Below are 22,931 nucleotides of genomic sequence, written 5' to 3' on the forward strand. Positions count from 1 at the left end.
TAATAAAAAAGGGGAGCTAGAGTAGAATATATTATGCTTCTGCTGAAGCAAAGAAAGTAGGAGAAACAATTATGATATCAGACAAAGCAAAAGTAAAAAGAGATCTAATTAAAAGAGATTTAATAAAAAGAAAACTATACATTGCTGAAAGTTTCCATAACAATCAGGTCATATCAATATTAAACAGATATGCACCAAATAGTATGGCATCTAACTTTTTGAAGAAACAATTGCATGAGTAGTGGGGAAACCTCAATTTTCCCTTCTCAGAACTAAATTAACCAAAAATTAAACAAGAAACAAGTTCAGTCACATGTCAGAGATAGCACTGAGGTCCTTCTTTCTATCATACTAGGGCTCCTTCTTGGGGAAGAGGATATGTGGAAAGCACAAGGGAAAGGAAACAATAACACTCCCTAGAATAAAACCCCATGGAGTCCCATATAGGAAAGTTGGCTCAGTGGTTGCAGACATCACTCCCACTGGACCAGTCGCTTTACTTCTCCCACAAGCATGATCTTGCTCTGTGATGCCTGAGTTTCTGTTACAGGGAACTGTCTGGGAACAGTTTGCCAGCCCCAGGTTGCAACTTGCCTTTTATCTCTAATATATCCATTACGGAGGAGAAGGAAAATAATTTCTTTGTGGTTAAAGCTCAATTTTAAGCAACTGTGATACCAATTAAGTTTTCCGGAAATCTGTCTTATCCTTGAGGAATTCAATTCCAAGTGTGGGCTGAAAGGGACCATCTCTGAGCTATGGGAGAGGAATGGGGCCCAAGGGAAAGCTGCCCTTCTGACAAGCTGCTTTTTGTTATCTTTCAGAAATCCGGAATGGAAACCTGAAGGCCATTTTAGGCCTTTTTTTCAGCCTATCCAGATACAAGCAACAGCAGCAGCAGCCCCAGAAACAACCTCACTCATCTCAGCCAGCAACTGCAGTGGTCTCACAGCTGGCCACCTCTCCCTACCAGAGTCAGGTCGGGGCACCGCAGCCTCAGCAGGTGCCGGCTAACCCCCAAACCCAGTGCCAGCCGCACCCACCAACTTCACATCAGCAGTCAAAAGCACAGCCAGAAATGCAATCCAGGTGGGACTTCCCTTTTTTTTAAAAGCAGTTATCTTGCTTTCTGTCTATCATGCAATATGTGTTCTTCTAATGATAATAAGGGAGAGCGGTTCTTGGTAGTCCATGAGAAAAGACTATAGTAGAAATGGAGAAAACAAGCCAGTTTTGTGTAACTTGGTAGGATTGCTCATTTTTATGGGTCAGGATGCCAGCTGGTTCAGCTCTAAATCTGTGCCTTTCAAATTCATATCAGCATGTAATAAAATACCCTTTATAATAACTTCAGAGAACCTTTCACATTTCTCTTTTACATATATTTGGTGTATTACAACGAAAAATGGTAGGTGAAAAAAAAAACTTTCCTTTGGAAAAGCAGCTGGGAAAAAGCAGTATTAAATATCAAAATCTGCAATTATGAATTAGAATCCTATCTCTTCCATTTAATAGCTATATGGTCTTGGTCAAGAAAATTAACTTCTCTTAACCTCAGTTTGCTCATTTATGAAATGGGAATAATAATGTTTTCCCATTCTATCTCCAGGAATGTTAGGATTTAGGACTAGTTCAGTTTCTTCATTTGATAGAGGAGTAGATAGAAGCCCAAGAAGCTGAAGTTGCTTACATGAAGTCACAAGTGGTAGAGTTGGAATTTGAACCCACATCTCTCTGAGACCAAACCAGTGCTCCTTCCTAAATCACATGACTTCTAAACTATCTTTTTGAGTTATAACTTCTGCTTGTTTATGAGGCTCAAAAAGGCATTGTGTGTAAAGCATTTTATAAAATACTATTACTATTATTATTATTATTATTATTATTACTGGTTTTACCTCTAATTTGATTATACACACACACACACACACACATATACATGTGTGGGTATGTGTATATATATGTGTATGTGTAGCTAGGTAGCACAGTGGATAGAACACTAAGCTTAGAATTAAGCCCATATTTCTGATTCATATTCCTGAGCTCAAATCTGACTTCAGATATTTACTAGCTGCGTGACTCTATATAAATCATTAAAGCCTGTTTGCCTCAGTTTCTTATCTGTAAAATGAGCTGGAGAAAGAAATGGCAAACCACTCCAATATCTTTGCCAGGATAATCCCAAATGGGGTCATAAAAATTTAAACTTGACTGAAATGAGTGAACAACAGCATTACAATATATAATAAATAGATGACAATATAAGCCTATAACTTATGTATTTATATATACAAATACATATGTGTACAAATGACACATATATGGCACACACACATATATAGTGTATCTTATAAAAGCAGTAGGTTAATCCAATACTCATGTGCCGAGGAAAAGAAAGATTCTTTGTTGCTTAGTCAGAATCTAAAATTATTTATACAGAAATTAAGACTCTAGTTGCTAGATTGATTCTCCATCCCATATTGTTTCTCTGAAGATGAGAGCACCAAAAGACTTTTGTTTCTCCGACTGTAATCCGAAAATTGGGGCCATGTCCTCGAGCATCCTAGCTTTCTTCACAAATCCACAGTGAAGGATCCATCATCTATCGGATTATTTGAACCTTGCTTTGAAATTATTTATATCCTCATTCTCAGACACCCCTTGGAGGGTGACATATTATAAAAGTTTCCAGTTTTTTCTATGAATTGTATAAAGGGAGAGAAAGAGAAGGAAGCTTTTTTTTTTTTTTTTAATGAAAAGCCACCGGAATACCACAGTTAGATCCTCACAACATCAGTATGACATTTCACACTTAACCATTCTAAAGGAGATGTTGTCATATTCCAGCTCTTCTCATGACCCATGCACCAGACATGTGTGCTTTTGTAGTGGTTTCTCATTTTGTTTTCTTTTAAGAGCCATATGCCATTTCATAAATTAGACATGACTTTATGAGTTCTTTTAGATCCATAACATAAGGATCCATGGCTTTTTCTCTTCTTTGGCTATATGTGCACACAAGTTATTCAAATTTAGAAATACGCACAATTTTTCAAGTTTGGGTTTTTTCAGTTATTTGCCATCCCTAAATACCCCTTACATGTGGGAAAAGCTAAAAGTATTATTTTAGATTATTTTCAAGACAGCTAAGTTAAGTTCAAGTAATTTGATATCTACCCTAGGCTTAGGTAATATTCATCACTGAGGAGCAAATCTTCCTAGTTTCTTGACGAACGTTTGATAGACAATACATTTCAGCTGTTTGGTAAACCATAAGTTTTCATTCAGAAACAGTATCAAAATGGGCTTCAGCCTCGGAATCAGGAATACCTGGATTCCAGTCCCATCTCTAGCATACCAGCTATCTGACACGTCTCTTTAACCATCTAGGCACCTCTCCATAATAAGAAGTTCCAGAGAAAGTACCAACCTATATTGGTAGAGGCAATTTTCCCACCAGGACTTCCCTCAACTGATGGATAGATATAGTCCAAAACACAAGTTGAAAAGCTTTCCACTTAAATGACTGTTTTCACACCCTTGAGTGAAAAAATGATACAAGCTTATTATCTTTATAGATTTGTTTATTAACAAAAATCCTCCTCATGTTTTTGAAATTCTCTATGGTAGCTCTGAAAGAGACATCCATATATATATATATATATATATATATATATATATATATATATATATATATATATATATATATATATATACTTTATAAGTGTAATAGTTTGACATTTATATTTGTCTTCAGGTTCCCTATTGAAATGGTAGTTGTTAATAATATAAATACTTATAATAAATACATATATATGTTTACATATGCAGGCAAGGAAAAATAAGGTAGACCAAGAAATTGTATACAAAAGAAGAATGAAAATCTGTCTTGTTACTTTCAGTATCCTGAATAATTTGATATTAATTCAATGGAAATTGATCAGATTGGCGAAATCAGATCCCAGTGACTCAGTGGTGATAGAAGAATAAAGTAGAGAGAATAGGAATTTGGAATCAGAGGGCCTGGATTTGAATTTTGTCTCTTGTCTATTACCTGTTTGAACTTGAGCAAGATATTTTACTTTTGCAGACTTCTTTTTAATCAGCTATAAGAAAAGTAGAGTGGACTCCATGACAAATGAGGTTCCTCTTACTTCTAAATTTATGAGCCAATTTTTTTAATTTAAAAAGATTTTCTAAACATTAAAAATTATATATATATAATAAATATTAAAATTAAAAAATAAATAAATCTATGAGCTACTGAGATAAAGAGAGAAAACTAGACATGGGCCATTTCCATCCATCACCATTATTCTATAAGTTGTGACTTATTTGGGTAACATATCTACTTTCTACTCACTTATCTCTTCTACTTTTTTTTCTCTTTCCCTGTTGTGCAGTGCATCATCCAGGGACCCATCTCAAAGCAAACTCATCCGGTTCACTCTGGGTCAGAAAAAAACCTCTAGGTTAGAGTTTCTTCCTATTCTGCAAAGCATGGTTTAACCCAATCGCCTTTACCCTCTGCTTTTGCCCAGTTTCCTTTTGGATTTCCCTCTCGATTGCATGTTTGGAATTCAGGTTAACAAAAAAGATGATGATTTTGATTACAGAGGATCAGAGAGCTGCAAAATGACACAAAAGTAGGCAAAAAGAGGTATTGTAAAGTGGGTCTGTGTCTGTTGCTTTGCTTATGTTTATTTTAATTTGGCTTCTAATTTTGTGTGTTTTTCCCCCCTTCCTTACTCTACTTCTACCTTGCTATGCTCTGGTATCTTTGACACTTTTATTTTCTGTGATTAAGCTCCCTAAAAAGAGGTTGACATTTTTTCTGGGGCAATAAAGACCTGAAACTTGGATCTAATAGGTAAGATGAGATTAAATCTCAAAGCAAACATGTCTTCTTTTTGTACCCTGATGCACCAAAGCCAAGAACATCTAATCTCTCTGCAGATCAATAAAAAGCACAACTTTCTGCTTTTTCCTGGATTCCTACCTTGACTTGCACACCGTGTCCTAGAAAGGATTCCTCACCGTACTTGGGAATACCATTCAAATCATTCTTCTTTTGATTTGGTCTTCTGTTATTTGTGTTATTACTTTATGTACTTTGTTCTCCAGTTGATGAACCTTTACTCCAAATGTCCCATGGGGCATTCTCTTAGATGAATTTTTCATTGTTATCATTTGAATTTATCTTCCTTAAAATTTACATTTTAACCTGGAGTGCCCTAAGAGTTTAGAGTCTTGTGATAGTGGTTGTTTTAATAGGCATAAAACCAATTTGGAATCCAAGTGATAGTCCAGACTTATTTTTGGTGTCAGGAGGCTTCTTTAACCGGAATTGACTGCTTTAAAAAGTCTCATGCCATTCAAATGAATGATTTTGATTCTGGATATTCCCGAGAGAAAGGAGTTAATCACACATTGCTAGTAAAGAAACATCATGGTACAGTATGGATGGATAGTAAATATCCTTCTGAGAATAGATCAGAGCATTTTTGTGTAATGGTGCCCAGTTAAAACTGAAAGAAACCAAGAGGATTCTGAATGTACTCTTCCTAGGCAAGACAATGGCAGAGACCATTGCTGATGCCCTTGACAATGACTGGGTAAGCCAAAATAAAGACAGAAAGAATGCACATATCCCTAGAATGTCATTATGTTCTCTGATCTAGCAGGTGTCTGGAATGCATCTTTTATGCACCGTATTTTCTTTGTGAGTTGAACTGTTGCATCGGACACTGCAGATTTAAACTTCTCATGACTTTCTTAAGGAAAGAAATTGGTAGGGAAAGGAACATAAGTCTGCATGCAAAAAGAGGGATGCGGTTATAATGTGGAATTTTAAATGGAATGATGTTTGGAGAAAGGCCTTCTCTGCTGGACCTCCTACAAGTTTCCAAGCATATGCATACAAGCCGCCACCCTTCCTATTCTGGATTCTTACCATCCTTAACCTTTGCGGGGTAGTGGGCAAAACAACACTCCCTGCTTACAAGCGTGTTGAACAAGGGAGAAATCAGTAGCGCCTGCAGGTTGCATGCATATAGTAACAGTTTTATAGTCTTTTCTGCACTCTGTGCAGATTGAAGAAATCAATGGTAACTTTTAACAGATGATATTTCTTTCCTTTTCTGTTAAGTCACTTCCCTTGCATTTAACTAAAAAAGCAACAGGTGGGCTTTAAAATGCCTATATGTTCCTAGTCATTACGTAAATTTTTACTTGGTAATGCAGACAGATCCCTGTAAGTCAAATTTCTTTGAAGAATGAGTTATCTAGACATGCTTCCTACTATGAGCAATATCCAGTTTATTTTTTCCCTCTGACTTGCTTTCCTTTCTCAGCACAAGGGGAAATGCTTCTAGCAGCTGCTGCTTTGGTGGTACCTGTCACATGAGGGCGGAGCGGAAAGAGATACTCTGACATGAGCAGCAATTGCTGTCAGTCATGTGATTGGCAAAAATGCCCATCATGCACCAAGAAAAGTGAATGCCTTCTTTGAAATGTGGGAGCAGTAATTGAGGGTCTCTATGACAAGACTGATTTGTTTCTGGCTGACTCAGAGCTGATCAAAAAAAGATCACCACCTGAGTTTACACCTAAGAATTAGGTAGAAAACACCTTCATGCACTGGTGAAAATTGTGTCCACCATAAAATAAAATCAGCATAGCCGGCAATTAATCATGCTGGAACCAAGGTAGTGCAAATGGGGAGAGTGCTTTAGAATAACAGTCTAACAGCTGGAGTATGATCTCATAATTTGGGACCTACCCTCAGGTTGAAAGCATAGATTATAAGAACCAGCACTAGGTACACCCCCCAGGAATGGTGATGTGATTCTGGCTACTTTTCCCTATTTTTCTGAGATATTCTTTCATAGAAAACACCATACACTTAATGAGGGAGAAACATGAAATTGACTTTGTGGCCCAAAGAGTTCCTTATCTGAATGGTTTGAAGATTTTATCCCTTCTAGAACTTCTGGGAATGATTGTTATTGCTTCTGCAAGGAGACATATTCAGCTCTAAATCCTCGATTGAGGGGCGCTATTCTTGTGTTTATATAGATAACTGAAAGGAACTGAGAAAATGACCTGAATAGGCTAGAAGTACTTGTAGTGGTGAAACTCAGTCCAAGCTTGGGCTAGACTTTGAGTGTGAATAAGTTAATAAGGCACCAGACCTGGAAAGTCCTTTGCCTTTAAACTATTGCTTATTCCTTCTTTAAGGTTAATGAATATGTTGAGGATCTTGCCAGGGTGATGGTAGTGTCAGAGGAGAGAAGGGGGCCTATATGAGTGATGATGTTGCAAAAGTGAAATAAATAGACAAAAGCTTGGATAGTGAGGTATGCAAGGTTGAAAGTCTGAGGGACTGAAAGGATTATGTTGCCTTCTGTAGTAATAAGGAAGGGAGAAGATGAGAATAATTCAGGGAAAAAGATGATGAGTTTAGTTCTGGACATGTAGAGTTTAAGATGTCTACTGGACAGCCGGTTTTAAGATGTGTGGAAAGCAAGTAGAGATGTGAGATTGGAGGTCGGCTGAGAGTTCAGGGCAGAATTAGTAGATTTGAGAATCCATCAGTGTCATCATGGTAAGTAAATCCATGGGAGCGGAAAAGTTCACCAAGTGAAGTTGTACAGAGGAAGACACAGGCCCATAGCAGAACCCTGAGGGACACCAGTGGTTAGAGGTCCTGCAGGAGGATTCAGTAAAGGAAACAGAGAAAAAGTGGTCAGCTAGATAGAAGAATTAAGAAAAATGGTGTTCCAAGGAGAAGAGGGTGATCAGTAGAGCTGAAGGCTGCAGAGAGACCAAGAAAAATGAGGATTAAGAAGAGGTCATCGGATTTGTCAACTCGGAGATCATCAGTAATTTTGGAAATCAGTTTTGGTCAAATGATAGGGTCAGAAGCTGGATTGTAAGGGGTTCAGAAGAGAAAGGGAATAGAGAAAATAGAGGCTTCTATTGCAGATGATTTCTTCCAGGAGTTTAGCTACAGAGGGCAGAAGAGATACAGGAAAGTCACGTAAAGTAAGCCTTTAAGAAAGCTTGGGAAACCAAAAGGAAGAGGTAAAAAGAAGAGTATTTTCTAATCAAGGGGAATAATTTGTTTAAAGTAATGGAAATGATAAATGCAGTTTTGCATTTTGGGGATCAGCAAGGTAGACTCATGGGAGGAGGGGAATCCTTCAGGTGACTAAGACTTGCTGCAAGCATTCATTTAGAGGCTGCTTTGGGCAGCTCTCTCTGGAACTAGAGATAAAAGGCCAAAACCTTACTTTGACACCTCCCTTCAAAGACATTTAGCACAGTTTACTAGAACCAACATCAGGATCCTCCTGTGAGGGTGATCAGGCTTGGTTAGATGCTGCCGAGTCTGGAGTCAAGGAGACCTGAGTTCAAACTTAACCTCAAACACTTATTTAGAGGCTGAGTGATCCTGAGCGAGTCAGTTGACCTCTGTTTGTCTCAGTTTCCTCCTCTGTAAAATGGGGGTGTTATTAGTACCTACCTCTGGGGGCTGTTGTCAGGATCAAATGAGGTGATAATTATAAACTAGGGGGCAGCTAGATGGCGCAGTGGATAGAGCACCAACCCTGAATTCAGGAGGACCCGAGTTCAAATCTGGTCTCAGACACTTAACACTTTCTAGCTGTGAGACCCTGGGCAAGTCACTTAACCCCAGCCTCAAAAAAAAAAAAAAAAAAAAAAAAAGAAGAGGATAATTATAAACTACTTAGCACAGTGCCTGGCACGTAGTAAGCACTGTATAAACATTATTATTATTGTTAACACTCTTTGGAATTGTCTGAGTCAAATGCTTATTATCACTGTGCGCTGTTCACCAGAAAGATTCAGCTTCTCCACTGGGAGAGGCCTGCAGCAGAGCTGTTCCTTATACCATTGCCTCCTCCAGTCACTCTCAAACTGCTAAGCTTGGAAATCTCCTCCCCACTGGCCTTTACTACCTGGGATCATCTTTACAACTGGCCTCTATGGCTGCAATTGACTTCCTGCTAGGGACAAAAGAAGCCCCTAATGGAGGCAAATCTTCAGTGCTGTGTGGGAATAAGCTTGAGTTTTTGTGGCCACTTTTTAGGAAAAATGTGTTTCTGCCTTCCCTCGTGGAAAGCCCCTCTCACGGAATCCCTTAAGAGTCTTAGCAATCTACGTTTTACGGCCCCTCGCTTCTCTGCAGCCACCTTTCTTGCTCGGCCCCAAGGAGACGTTTAGAGAGGGGCCTGCACAAGTACATGTGCACACATGATGCTTTCCGACTGTGGTCCTCCTTGTCTGGGGCTCCAGAGCCGGTTACATGCTCTGAAAGTGGAGGCTCAGCGGGATGGCTCCATCTAATGAAAGGCGGCTGGGCCGTCTGCGGGGGTACACTCGGCTCTGCAGATCTCTAATTACTGGAAACGTCGGCTTGGATGGGCTGTGTCTACTGCAGTGAGGAGAGCTCTGGACTTAAACTTGTTACACCTAGCCTGGCGCCTTGCCTTTGATGCTAGCTAGGTGATCAGGAGCAAGTCATTTAATTTCTCAGAAATTTCAACTGTAAACTAATAATAACACCATTTGCTGTGTCTATGTCATGGGATGATGGCTGTGAGGTCACAAATGCAAATGAGATGATATATACTGGTAGATTTTCATACGCAAAGGAGCTGATATATGCTAATAATTTACATATGCAAATTAAATGAGGCATGATAATTAGGTGGTATATGCCAATGAGAACACACATGCAAATGAAATAGTATATGCTGATGATTTATATATGCAAATGAAATAATATATGCCAGCGAGACTACATATGCAAATGAGATAATATGCACTGGTTAATTTACATGTGCAAGTGAGATACTATATGCTGATGAAGTTGTGTAAGCCAATGAGACCACATATGCAAGTGAGATGCGGATGGATTTACATATGAAAAGGAGATGATATATATCAATGGATTTACATATGCAAACGAAATAGTATATACCAGTGATATAGTGCCTACCAATGAGATCACATATGCAAATGAGCTCACGTGAAAAATCAAAAATCAAAAATCAATCAAATCATTCATTGAGTGCTTACTATGTAGCAGACTCTTTTCTAAGTGTTCAGAGTACAAAGAAAAGCGAAAACACTTTTGCCCTCAAGAGGCTCACAACATGTGAGGAGGACTAGATATACACAGGAGCTGTACAGAGTCGGTGGAGTTAATCTCGGAGGGGTAGACACTGACACCTGGAGAGGAACTGGGAAAGACCTCTTGGAGAAGGGACCTGAAGGAAGCTCCGGGAAAGTAAGCGCTCAAGTTTAGGAGACAGAAGTTTTCAGTCATGGGGACACTAAGTGTAAAGTGTTTGGAGACAAAAGATGTAAAGTCCTGTGAAAAACCACTGGAGCTTAATTAGAAAGAGAGTGGATGTCAATGAAAAAAAAGAAAGGGGTGGATAATGCCCTGTGATCAAGAGGACCTGAGTTCAAATTCTGTCTTGAACATTAGCTATATGACCCTGAGCAAGTCACTTAACCCCAAGTGCTTAAAAAAGAAGATTTAGAAGGAGGAGGAGGAAAAAGAGCAGGAGAAGGCTGAAAAGGAGGGAGTTGGGTTATAAAAAGCTTTGAACGCCAAACCAAGTAATAACTAACCACTGGAGTCCCTTGCAAAGGGAGAGGACCTGCTCACACTTGGCAGTCTCTGGCAGACTCTGGGGAGAAATGGAGTAGTTGAATGGAGAATGGTTTGAAATGGGGAGAAACTTGAGGCAGAGATACAGATGGGGGGAGTGGTTGAGGTGAGAAGAAATGATAACATTTGGCTCCATGGAATGAGCAATGTAGTTAGTTATAAGTCTGAGGGATTGGGAGGGTCCCGTAAATGTCACTTGTTTTTAACCTTATTAGTGAAGGGACTCAAACATCCTCAGAGAAGGTATGAAGTTCCAGCAGAGTCAATCATCTTACCAGGGTCCTTCTTAAAATCAAGAATTGAGATACATATTTGAAAGAAAAGCGAATGACTATCTTTAATCAAATAGATAAGATTCTAGGAATAAACATATTTATATAAATATACATATTTGGCCAGTCACAGTCTGAGGAGACAGATTCCAGTTGTAAAATCTCTAAGGAATATATTAATTAGATATTGAAAGAAGATATTTGGTTGTACTAGTGTTTCCCAAGTAGTCCATTTGTTTTCATTTCAGGTGTCTGAGTTTCTGTTTGGTAATTCTGTCTCATAAATTATGATGGTTTCTCAATTTCTGTGTTGCCGTTTAGATTAAGCATCCTCTTTAATAACTGAGGCAAGAGTTTGACACCCACATCCTTTTTTATGGTTCCATATTTCTTAATGTATCCATCTAGGTGTGGTTAGAAATTGGTTGACAACAAAAGAATATACAACCAAGACAAAAAATGAAATGAATTTTAGGAGGGACTCTGATAAATTGCAGTTTCCCAAAAATAACAGTTATGATGGTGAAAGAACTGGAGAAAAGACTATATAAAGATTAGTTAAATGAACTGAGGATTGTTAGCATGGGGAAGAGAAGGCTTGGGGGTGCTTGGTAGCAGTCTTTAAGAATATGAAATCCTGTTGTGTGGATAGAAGGATTAGATTTGTTCTTCTTGAAGTCTGGACTAAGATCAGAGAGTAGAAGTTAAAGAGAGGGAAATTTAAACTTGACATCAGGAAAAGCTCCCTTTTTTTACTCAATAGTATTTTATTTTTCCAATTACATGTAAAGATAGATTTCAACATTTTGATAAAATTTTGAGTTCCAAATTTTTTCTCCCTACTTCTCTTACCTCTCCCCTCCTCAAGACAACAAGCAATATGTTAGAGATCATATATGTACAATCATGCTAAACATATTTCTTTATCAGTCATGTTGTGAAAGAAGTGTCAGAACAAAAAAGAAAAACCAAGATAAATAAAAAAAAACAAATTTTAAAAAGGGAAAATAGTATGCTTCAATTGACATTCAGCCTCCATAATTGTCCTACTGGATATGGGTGCCATTTTCCATCCCAAGCTCATTGGAATTGTCTTGGATCACCGTATTGTTGAGAAGAGCTCAGTCTGTCATAGTTGACCATCACATAGAGTTGCTGTTTACTGTGTATGGTGTTCTTCTGGTTCTGCTCACTTCACTCACATCAGTTCATGTAAGTCCTTCGAGGTTTTTCTGAGAATATCCTGTCCATCATTTCTTACAGAGCAATAATATTCTATTACATTCATATTCAATAACTTATTCAGCCATTCCCCAGTTGATGGGCACAGGACAACCTTCCTAACAACCACATTTAGCCCAGGGAAGACGGGCTGTTTGGAAGATGCTTTCTTTTTCTTTTTTTTTTTAATTTTGTTTTTTATTAATTTTTATAATTATAACATTTTCTCTGACAGTCCATATGCACAGGTAATTTTTTTTTTTTACAACATTATCCCTTGTACTCCCTTCTGTTCCGAGTTTTTCCCCTTCTTCCCTCCACCCCCTCCCCTAGATGGCAGGCATTCCCATACATATTAAATAGTATATCCTAGGTACAATATATATGTGCAGAACCAAATTTTGTTGTTGTTGTTGTTGTTGCAAAGGAAGAATTGTATTCGCAAGGTAAAAATAATGGGGGAAGAAAAACAAAAAACAAACAAACAAACAAAACAATGCTCACAGTTTACACTCATTTCCCAGTGTCCCTTTTCTGGATGTAGCTGATTCTGTCCATCATCGATCAATTGGAATTGGATTAGCTTGGAAGATGCTTTCTGACCAACAATGATAATGATGTAGAAAGGATTGTTGCTCAAGTGTAAAAAAATAAATAAATAAAACCTCTTGAAGTTTACGTTTGGGCTTTAGATTTATTCATTCAGTAAGCATCTAGGACATTCTAGTCACTGGATTAGGTACAAGACATACAGAGACAAAAAAGTGAAACAGTCCCTGCCCTCAAGGAGTTTCCTATCAATTGCCATGCTTGTTTCTAGCCCCTAATTATTTGCTGTGATTTGCCTAGACAGTTTTAAACTTCTCCAAACCCAGTTAGCCTTGGTCTTTTTTCCTGCATGGTTCTGGCTCTCTCTCCTAAGCTACCTCTCTCCTCCCTTTCTTTCACCAGACCAAATCAGTCACCTATTGATTTTTCCATTTCAGACTCCCAGGTCCTACCACGAGGGTATCAGCTGCAGGCAGCGAAGCCAAAACTCGTGGGTCTGTTAGTGCCAACAACCGGCGCAGCCAGAGCTTTAACAACTATGACAAATCCAAGCCTGTTAACTCCCCACCCCTACCGCCAAACAATGAGCAAGGTAAGTCAGCTTCTGGGGGTATTTTTAGCTCTTTCCCTTTGCTCTAAATCTATGGGGAAAAGGGTTACGAGCCAATTAAAAACTTTAAAAGGAATAGATTTGGGGGGAGATCTGAGATGCTGAATTGTCTGACATGTTATTCCTAGAAGTAAAAATGTTGTCAAAGGTATGGGCTTGTATTCTAGGCTTCTGATTTTCTCAGTTGTTCACTGTCTCCTTTGCTTTCCTTGGGCCAAGGCAAGCAGCCTACCTAGTTTATCTCTTTTAAGATGTTCATCTTCTTAGCCATGTAGGAGCTCTGTACCCTTGAGCTCCAAGGTGAGTTGGGTCTGGACCTAGCTGGCTTCAGGAGGTCTCCAGGTCTAAGTCCCCTTGCATCCTCCTCCTCAGCTTGGCCACCAATGGCCAACTCAGAGGAAACCATAATTTTTCCAACTCCTGTAAACTTCCTTTTGACTAATAGGAGCTTGTTCTCAGGAAAGTTGTAAATCCAGGCAGAAAAAAAGTGATGTGGGGTATGAATAGTATGTGTGTGTGTGTCGTGTATTGAAAGCAGGTACTTTTTTGTTCTAGGATTTCCAAAGTAGTCCATCTGTTTTCATTTTAAAGTATTTGGGGCTCTGTGTTTGATAGTAGTCCTGTCTCAAATATTAATTGTGATTTCTCAATTTATATATTGCCACATTAGACACTTCCTTTAATAACTGAGGCAAGGGGCAGCTAGTTTGGTGTAGTGTGGGGGTTCTCAAACTACAGTCCAGGGGCCAGATGCTGCCCATTGAGGACGGTTATGGAGCCTGCCAGGTTATGGCAAATGAGCTGAGGGGTGGAGACAGAGTGTGAGCTTTTGTTTTTACTATAATCCGGCCCTCCCACAGTCTGAGGGACAGTGAGCTGGCCCCCTATTTAAAAAGTTTGAGGACCACTAGTGTAGTGGATAGAGCACCAGAACTGAAGTCACGAGAATCTGAGTTCAAATATGAACTCAGACACTTAACACTTCCTGACTGTGTGGCCCTGGGCAAATCATTTAACCCCCCGGTGCCTTCAGCAATAACAACAAAAAATAAAATAAAAATAACTGAGGCAAAAATTTGATATCTATATCCTCTTATGGTTCAGTCTTTCTTAATTTATATGTTCACATATGTATATATATATATATAAGTATATAAATATATGTGTGCATATATAAATAGAAAGAGAGGGAGGGAGGGAGGGAGAGAGAAAGAGAGAGAGAGAGAGAGAGAAAGAGAGAGAGAGAGAGAGAGAGAGAAAGAGAGAGAGAGAGAGAGAGAGAGAGAGAGAGAGAGAAGAGAGAGAGAGAGAGAGAGAGAGAGAGAGAGAGAGAGAAGAGAGAGAGAGAGAGAGAGAGAGAGAGAGAGAGAGAGAGAGAGAAAGAGAGAGAGAGAGAGAGAGAGAGAGAGAGAGACAGAGACAGAGACAGAGATGCAGAGAGACAGAGACAGAGAATGCAATGAGATTTGAAAGATTCACTTGATTCACAGCAAGTCCATAAATCCTTGTGAGTTCTCTCAGATCCTTGAATCTTCATCTTAGACATGGTTATTGGGAATTTTCCTCTCTCCTTTTTAGTGCTCCTTTTTTCTCTTTTGACTTTAATAAGCATTTGGGTCTTTTATATGCAGACATTTATTTGGGTCCTACTATATGCATTATGTTGTTAAATGCTAGGGAACTACAACAGTGAAATAAGTCTAGGTCTCTGCCTTCCTCAGTAGCCATTTATATTGAATCTACAAGTAACTATTACATGATAAGTGTGCATGAGCTAAGTACTCTGAGATTCAAGAGGAGAAACATTATAGTTTAAGGAATGGTGGTGGGATGAGGAGCAGAGAGGGCAGGGAAATCAGGGAAGGCTTTTAACTTGAGCCTTAAAAAAAACTGAGCAGATTTCTGCAGATTTCTCTGCATGTAGGAAAGGATATTTTCAAAGTATAGAAGATGCTGGGAGCAAAGACAGGGGTAAGATGGAAGCTGGACCACTTTGGGTAGACCCTAGTGCCAATGGAGGGGAAGATTCTGAGATAAGACTGGAAAATCTGGGTGGGGCCAGATTCTCCTGGACCTTGCGTAGCAGGCTGCTAAGAATTCCTTTCAATAGCACAGCAAGATCTTTTAGCAAGCCTACCCCACCCTTGCCATTTTCCATCTGCCAAACCTCCCTCTGTCAGATGTGCCAAGATTAGCTACTAGCATGTTAGAAGATTTAAAAGATTACAAAGCACCAGCATCTGGAGTCTGACTAGGTGTGAGAATTCTGGCAGGGGTAGATCACAGTCAGCAGGTCAACTACTCCTTGGAAGAATGCAGTGAACAATAACTATGACTAGAGAGTGGAAGCAAATGCAAAATCCAAATTGAAAGAACTATAAAAATTATAGACAGAGTGACGAAGCAGTTCCCATTGAGTAAAGTCAAATTTCCACATCCAGGAATTACCCATGAATTACCAGGAGGGAACAGAGAGCAACAAGTGGGTTCCAAATCAAGGGGCTGAAAATAGTATCTTGGGGTCCAACTTAGGATGATTAGATCCACATAAGTGGTATGCAGGATTATGAGTCCTCATCCTATGAAAAGGTATCTGTTCTACACTTGATTAGTTTAAGTGGTAAACAGCTGATAGTAGGTAAATGCTGGTAGACATTGAGGCAGGGTTTCTCGGGGACCAAAGACAATGGATTATGGCATACCAGTGAAGAGCTAGGTCTGAGAGCTTTAGGTGGAAGCCAACCATCTACCCCATGTGACTAAGGCAAGGAATTCAACAATGGAGAATCAGCTGAAGCTCCTAGTGGGCAAAGCCTTCTACTAACAGAGTTCCTTTGTTAAATGCTTTTCACTTAACACCCCCCCACACACCAAAAAAAAAATGCCTTTGACCAATGTTGAATGCTAACTTAATTATAAATTTTATAGTAAACACATCTTTTTAAAAATGTATACACTTTTGACCAATATTTACTAATTGAATTACTAATTTTATGGTAACATCTTTTTAAAAAAATTTATTCCATAAATTAATCCATTTATTATTGAACTATGGGCTACTAGGTATTTAATAAGGAAAAAGCTTTACTCACCTTCCAATTCCTTCTATCTTCTGATGGCAGATTTGATTGTGAGTGCAAGGGTGATGTCGTAAATCTATGCACCACCAGCTACTGTTTTAGTTCAGGATCCATAATACCAAATATTTCCAGCTCATCTCTTTATTTTGACAAAGAAAGGGCAGGTTACTTGGCATGCTGGTTAATTTCAATTTTCTTCATCATTTTTTGAAGGATGAACTGTAGCGTGTTCCATATGTACCAACAATTCCAATCTTCTTGGTACTTTCAGACATGTTGCCAACTTCAGGAACCAAAAGTCAGAGAAGACTAATGCATCCTTGATAAAAGTTTCATTTCCTTTTGTAGTAAATAGTATCAGTGTAAGTTTAAAATGATTTATGAAGCAAGATGCATATTCTACAAAACTTAAGTCTGGTCTAATTCTGTATTTATCAATTTCTCTTGAGACCCATACTTGTGTTTTTATTTTTCAAAAACGTATCTGATCTTGTTCCCCCTGAAAAAAGGCTGCAGATGTTAATTAGAACTCAAGAGATGTCTGTTCAGAACTTATGATGTGCAAAATATTTGTTAGACCACAGGAAAAAATACAAAGACAGATAAGACAGAGGTCCTGATTAATGGAGCTTTATAATCTAGTTGTGGGAAGGGATTCTGACACATTCTAAAAGACTGTGGTAAAGACCAAAGGAAAACAACCCATTCTTCATTGGAAGGATCAAATATAACACTAGAGAGGAACTATGGTTTCAGTCAAGTCTTGAAGGAATGTGGGATTTCAACAGGTAGAAATATGGAAAGAGAAGGTATGTTCTGGACACAGTAATGACAAAACATAGAAAGAATAGAGTGTGGATGATGCATTTAACAGTGTTGTTGCAATGATTTAAACGGCATTTGGCTTTAATCTCATTTCTGCAATATGAATTAAGGACAGAATGTCAACCACACTGCGTGACTTGACAACAAGGCCTGTTGAACATGTGTGTCAATAGGAGAGCTTTTGATGAATTGGTCAGGACAAAAACTATTAGCTTAAAGATTCAGCCAAAGTTGTCAGGCATGGGGGAAATAACAGTCACCATACTCTTGTTTTTACTAAGATTACTAGACTGATGGATCAAGAGTATGCTACAGATACACTAGACTTAATTTTCGTCAGTGCCTTGGATTAAGTTGCTCATGCTTCCATTAGGAACAAAATGGAAAGATGGGATGTATGTTACAATATAATTAGGTAGATTTGGAATGGTTGGATGTCCAAATATCATCACATCCAAGAGGGAAATTTTTCATAGAGAGTCCCAGGGATTTCTCCTTGACCCTGTGCTAGTCAATAAACAATTTTTGAGCAGTGGCTTAGCAACCAGATTTGCAGATACACAAGCATGGCAAGGCTAGTCAGCATGCAAAAAGACCTTGACAGGTTAATGAACTAGTCAGCAAACAAGTGTCTGGTGCTGTGCTAAACACAGAAAATTCAAAAGTTCTTACCTTTTATGAGACAGTGAGGTACTATAGTGCTAGATCTGGGGGAATATCTGAGTTTTAAATCTGACCTAGTTATGTGACCCTGACAAGTCAATAAATAATCTCTGCCTCCGTTTTCCCAACTGTAAAAAGGAGCTAATAAAAGCACTTTTCCACCAGCAGGATGGTTGTGAGGATAAAATGAGGTATTTGTAAAGTACTTAATAAATAAATGCTAGTTTTCTTCCTTCCTTCAAGCTTACATTCTAATAGGGAAAGAAAACATATAAAAAGGAATCCCAATGTATGTACAATTGATGATACCTGAGGTCTCTCCACCTCCATCGTTTTGTGATGATTAGTTAATAATTGGAGTGTTTTCTGTCTTTCTTACATTCCCAAACTTATATATTCTGGATGTAACCACTGACTATTCACTATAAACTAAACAACTGAGTCTGTAATCCTGTAATATTCACAGATTCTCTTCTGAGCTCCATCATTTCTCCTGAATAAAGTGATCTTTCCATTCTTTTAACCAAATCAGATGGGTATTTTTAAGAAGTTGAAATAACAACATAAACACCTGATAAAAGAAACTCATTTTCCCCTCATTGTCTATTTACTATGAAATATGACAAAGGGAATTCTTTTCCATTGAGTAGGCAATTTCCATCTATCTGGATTAGGACTTTTCTCTGACATTGGTCTTCTTTCCATATGTCACTTTCATCATTTCTTTGATCACTGCTGCCTTTTATGGAAGGGAGAATAGAGACAGACGTTGCTGGAGACAGAATTTTATAGCCTTCAACACTGTCATATCTGGAGTATCACACGATCTGCAAGATGAGCTGAGCCTTTGATTTAGCATCTCTATAAACTTGTCACTTTGTGGTTCAAGAAGCAAACCCCTTATCCCAGTTAGTGATTGGAAGATGTAACCATAAAAGCTTTGTTCACATCATGCTTTCTTAACTGTGCCCTGAAGTCAAAGTCAAAGTCAACAATCTGGTCAAAAAGTATATTTCAGCATTGCTGGCCTTGTCAAGCAGAATATAATTAGGATAACCTATTGGTAGACTTCTGCAGGGGATGGAAACTGAATCTGTGAATTGGCACCGAGACTGCAGGGTGAGGAAACTCCCTTCATCAGTGCAGGTCAGCATCTCCTCTGCAGTTTATAATCTTTACCTAAACCATGAGAGGCTAAAGAACTTACTCTAAGTCATAATCAGTGGGTATCAAAAGTGGGACTTAAAAACAAGCATTTCCTGGCTTCAAGACTAGCTTCTCTCCATCACACCAAAATACTTGGAGAAAAAAATTAGGCAATGACAGGCTTTCTATTAGTGATGTTCCAGCTAATGCCCATGAATTTACTTTTTTTACGTAATTACTTTGTTGCTTTAATTTTTCAAAATTATTTGCCCCATTTCAGAGCTTTTCTTAATTCAAGGAGATTTTTGCAAGGAGAAAATTGCAAGGAGACTTTTCAGAGTCTTTTAAAAAAGAACATTTTAGGATCAGTGTTCCTTGTGATGGAGAATGTGCTTCAATTGTGGTGAGAAACAGTAGAGTTAAAGTCATGGAACTTGCTAATTTATTTGACCTAAAGAAGAGGTGTTAATAGAATCAAAGTCCACTTCCAGGAGGATCAGTAATGGAGGAGTAACCCAGCGATTTGTGATTGGCCGGGAAATTTTAAACTTTTGAATTAATCAGTGATCCAATTCAAGCTCTGTGTTGCATTATTAAATTTATAGATAGCACAAAGATAGGAAGAGTATCTAACATGTTGGCTATTAAGATCTCAAAAAGATCATAAAAGATCAACAGATTGGACAAAATCCAAGATGAAATTTAACAGAGGTAAATATAAAGTATTTTTTCTTGTACTGAAAAAAAATTCAACTTCATAAGTACAAGATTGGTGAGAAGTTAGTCAAAAGAAACTCATCATTAAAATACTTGGAGGGTTTTGATAGATTTAAAACTCAATCAGCAGTGCAATTTGGTATCAACAAAATTAATATTTTTGGCTATGTTAAGAAAGAAGTATAATGTTTAGAAGAAGGAGGTAATATTTCTTCTGTACTCTGTCTATATCAGACCACATTTGTAGTGTTTTTGGTATAAGTTCTCTTCCTTCCTTTAAAAAATGTCAATTTTTTGAAAAAAAGGACTGCTCCATTTCCATCTTTGTGTGCTCAGTCCCTTGGACACAGTAAGTGCAAGAATCATGTCATTATGTGCTTTTGGTAGTCATTTCCTTTTTCAGTTTTCTAAGAAAGCGTCTCCAAATGAGAAAACATATTATTCTCCTTTCATATTCAAATCCAACTGTCTTTAAAATGAAAGATGAAATTATTGTTTGCAGGTTAAAAAAAAAGAAAAGAAAAAGAAAGAGCCTGTGATTTTGTTTTTCACCAAAGGCAGTTGGGTTTTGAAGCTCATATTGGAGATTTAAACTCTAATAAATATCATTCCTCAAGGCATTTGCCACCTGGCTTTTAATAACTGAGAAGAAAATCAGAGGCTTCAAAAGACAAAATGAATCCTTAATTAACTGAAATATATTTTTGGCCATCCAATGACAGAAATAGAAAATGACTACGTGATGGTGATAAGAACTTTGAGATAATTAATCATGCTATTTGTATGTTTCTGTCTTTTATATGGGAAAGGGTCAGATAGATAAAACACAATTTGAGTTTAATGTCAAGGGATATGTAGCTGAGATTTGAGGGAAAATGCTTCAGGTTCTTTTTGCCCTTCTTTCATTTTGCCCATATGTTAGCTACAGTGTGATTTTTTAAAAAAATATTCTATGTAATGACATTTGTTTTATCTTTTAAAGAAGTTTTATTGATGTATTTTGTTTTTTATGCATTATATAATTGCAATACCAAATGATCCATTCCTACCTCACAGAATTCTTCTCTGTAACAAAGAAACACAATTGAGCAAAATAAAATGTTGCAGTGACCTCCCCTATCATTATTTGCCTGATTTGACATCCTTCTCTATACCTGAAGGGGAAGAATGGACTCATTACCTGACCTATGGAATTATCAGCATACTCTAAAATCATTTTTCTTTTATTATTTAATAACATTTTATTTTTTTCTAATTACTTGTAAAGACATTTTCAACATTTACCTTTATAAGATTTTGAGCTCCAAATTTATCTCTCCCTTACTTCCCTCTCCCTCCCAAAGTCAGCAAGCAAGTTGATATAGATTATACAGGTACAATCATGTTATACATATTTTCATATTAGTCACTGTGAAAGAAGACTAAAGGTAAATGCCATGAGAAAGAAAAAACAAAAACAAAAAAATAAATAAATTGAAAATAGTGTGCTTCAATCTGCATTCAGACTCCATAGTTCTTTCTCTGAATGTGGATAGCATTTTCCATCCCAAGTCTTTTCAGAATTATCTTAGATCACTGAATTGCTGAGAAGAGCTAAGTGTATCATATCTGATTATCACACAATGTTGCTGCTACCATGTACAAGGTTCTTCTGGTTCTGCTCACTTCACTCAGCATCAGTTCATGTAAGTTTTTCCAGGTTTTTCTTAAGACTATTTTTCTTGACTATTTTATGAATTTTGTTAGGATTAAAGATAGAATATAATGAAAGACAGACAGAACTTATAAGATAATCATGGGCTGTAAGAAACAATTTAATTGTAAAGTCAAATTTGTGGCCCAGTAAAAATAATCCATGAGAACTCTCTAGCTATAGTGTCTTAGTACTTAGGAAGTTTTACCAAAATCAATGTCTTAATCAACAAGCATTCACTTAGCATCTATGTGCCAACCATTGTGCTGAGTGCTAAGGAAATACCATACATTACCCTTTTTCTGTTCACCCTTTAGTTACCAGACATCTGATTCTTGTTTTCACTATTCTACAGAAAATACTCCCTCCATTGTCATGATCTCATAGCTACCATATCCAGTGATATTTTACTAGTCTTTATTCTTCAACAGTCTCCGATACTTGATGATACTCCCTTCTCCTGGTTCTCTTTCTGCTTGTCTGACTATTACTCAGGTACCTTCATAATTCATATTCCTCCAGCCCCTTAAGAACACATGATCCTCATTGTACATATATAACCTATATCAGATTGCTTGTTATCTTGGGGAAGGGAAGAGAGGCAAGGAGAAAAATTTGGAGCTCAAAATCTTACAAAGATGAATGTTGAAAATTTTCATTGTGTGTAACTGAAAAAAAATACTATTAAATTAAAAAAAGAATAGGAGGAGGAAAAGAAGGAAGAGAACACATGTACCCCATGTACCCCAAGCCTTTGTTCCACAGTTTTTTTACACTTTTCCTTGATGATTTTATCTCTTTCCCATGGCTTCAAATATCACCGCTTTGCAGATAACTTCCAAGTTTATATTTCCATACGTATTTTCTTCCCTCTAACCTCTCATCTTCTGTTTCCAACTGCTCAAGGAACATCCCTATTTGCATAGCATGCTGTTACCTAGAATTTCATAACTTAATTCTTCATCCCCCCTTCTCTCAGCTTTCCTCTTACTGTTCTGTAATGTTCAGTCACTCTAGCTTAAAACCATAGAGTCTTATTTGATGCTTTTCTCCTGTCTTCCCTATTTAATTTTGTGGCCAGATCCTATAAAATTTGCCTTCACTGCAATGTCTGATCTCTCTTATCCACTATTCCTGCTTCTATTACCCTACCTTAGGCCTTCATCCTCTCCCACCTAGACAACTGTAATAGATTCTTAATGAATCCCCCTGTATCTAATCCTTTCCACTCTAAGCCTTCCTATATTCCTTGAAAAATTCATCTTTATAATGCACACTTGCAATTGTGCCACTTCTCTGCTCTCACTTTCCTGTAGATTAAAATATAAAATCTTTTGCTTGATATTTAAGGCCTTATATAATTTGGCTTCAGTCTGCCTTTCTATCCTTATTTGACACTTTCCCATTTGATCAATACTCAACAGTCCTATTTTTTTTCCTTTAAATT

General features: G+C 37.7%; 1 protein-coding gene and 1 pseudogene across 2 annotated transcripts in view; one reads left to right on the forward strand and one right to left on the reverse strand.

Moving 5' to 3' along the window:
* NAV2 (neuron navigator 2) overlaps positions 1 to 22,931 on the forward strand; it is a 459,603-nt gene that overhangs the window by 173,035 nt on the left and 263,637 nt on the right. The window contains exons 5-7 of one of the 2 annotated variants that reach the window (XM_074273796.1): positions 825 to 1,089; positions 4,404 to 4,472; positions 13,188 to 13,342. In XM_074273796.1, the coding sequence (XP_074129897.1) occupies positions 825 to 1,089; positions 4,404 to 4,472; positions 13,188 to 13,342 (489 nt within the window). The remainder of the gene's footprint in view (positions 1 to 824; positions 1,090 to 4,403; positions 4,473 to 13,187; positions 13,343 to 22,931) is intronic. The other variant, XM_074273797.1, reaches the window with a different exon arrangement.
* On the reverse strand, positions 16,445 to 20,314 carry LOC141546168 (large ribosomal subunit protein eL43-like; annotated as a pseudogene).

The sequence above is a fragment of the Sminthopsis crassicaudata genome, chromosome 6 (genome assembly GCF_048593235.1).
Source record: "Sminthopsis crassicaudata isolate SCR6 chromosome 6, ASM4859323v1, whole genome shotgun sequence".
Classification (NCBI taxonomy): Eukaryota; Metazoa; Chordata; class Mammalia; order Dasyuromorphia; family Dasyuridae; genus Sminthopsis; species Sminthopsis crassicaudata.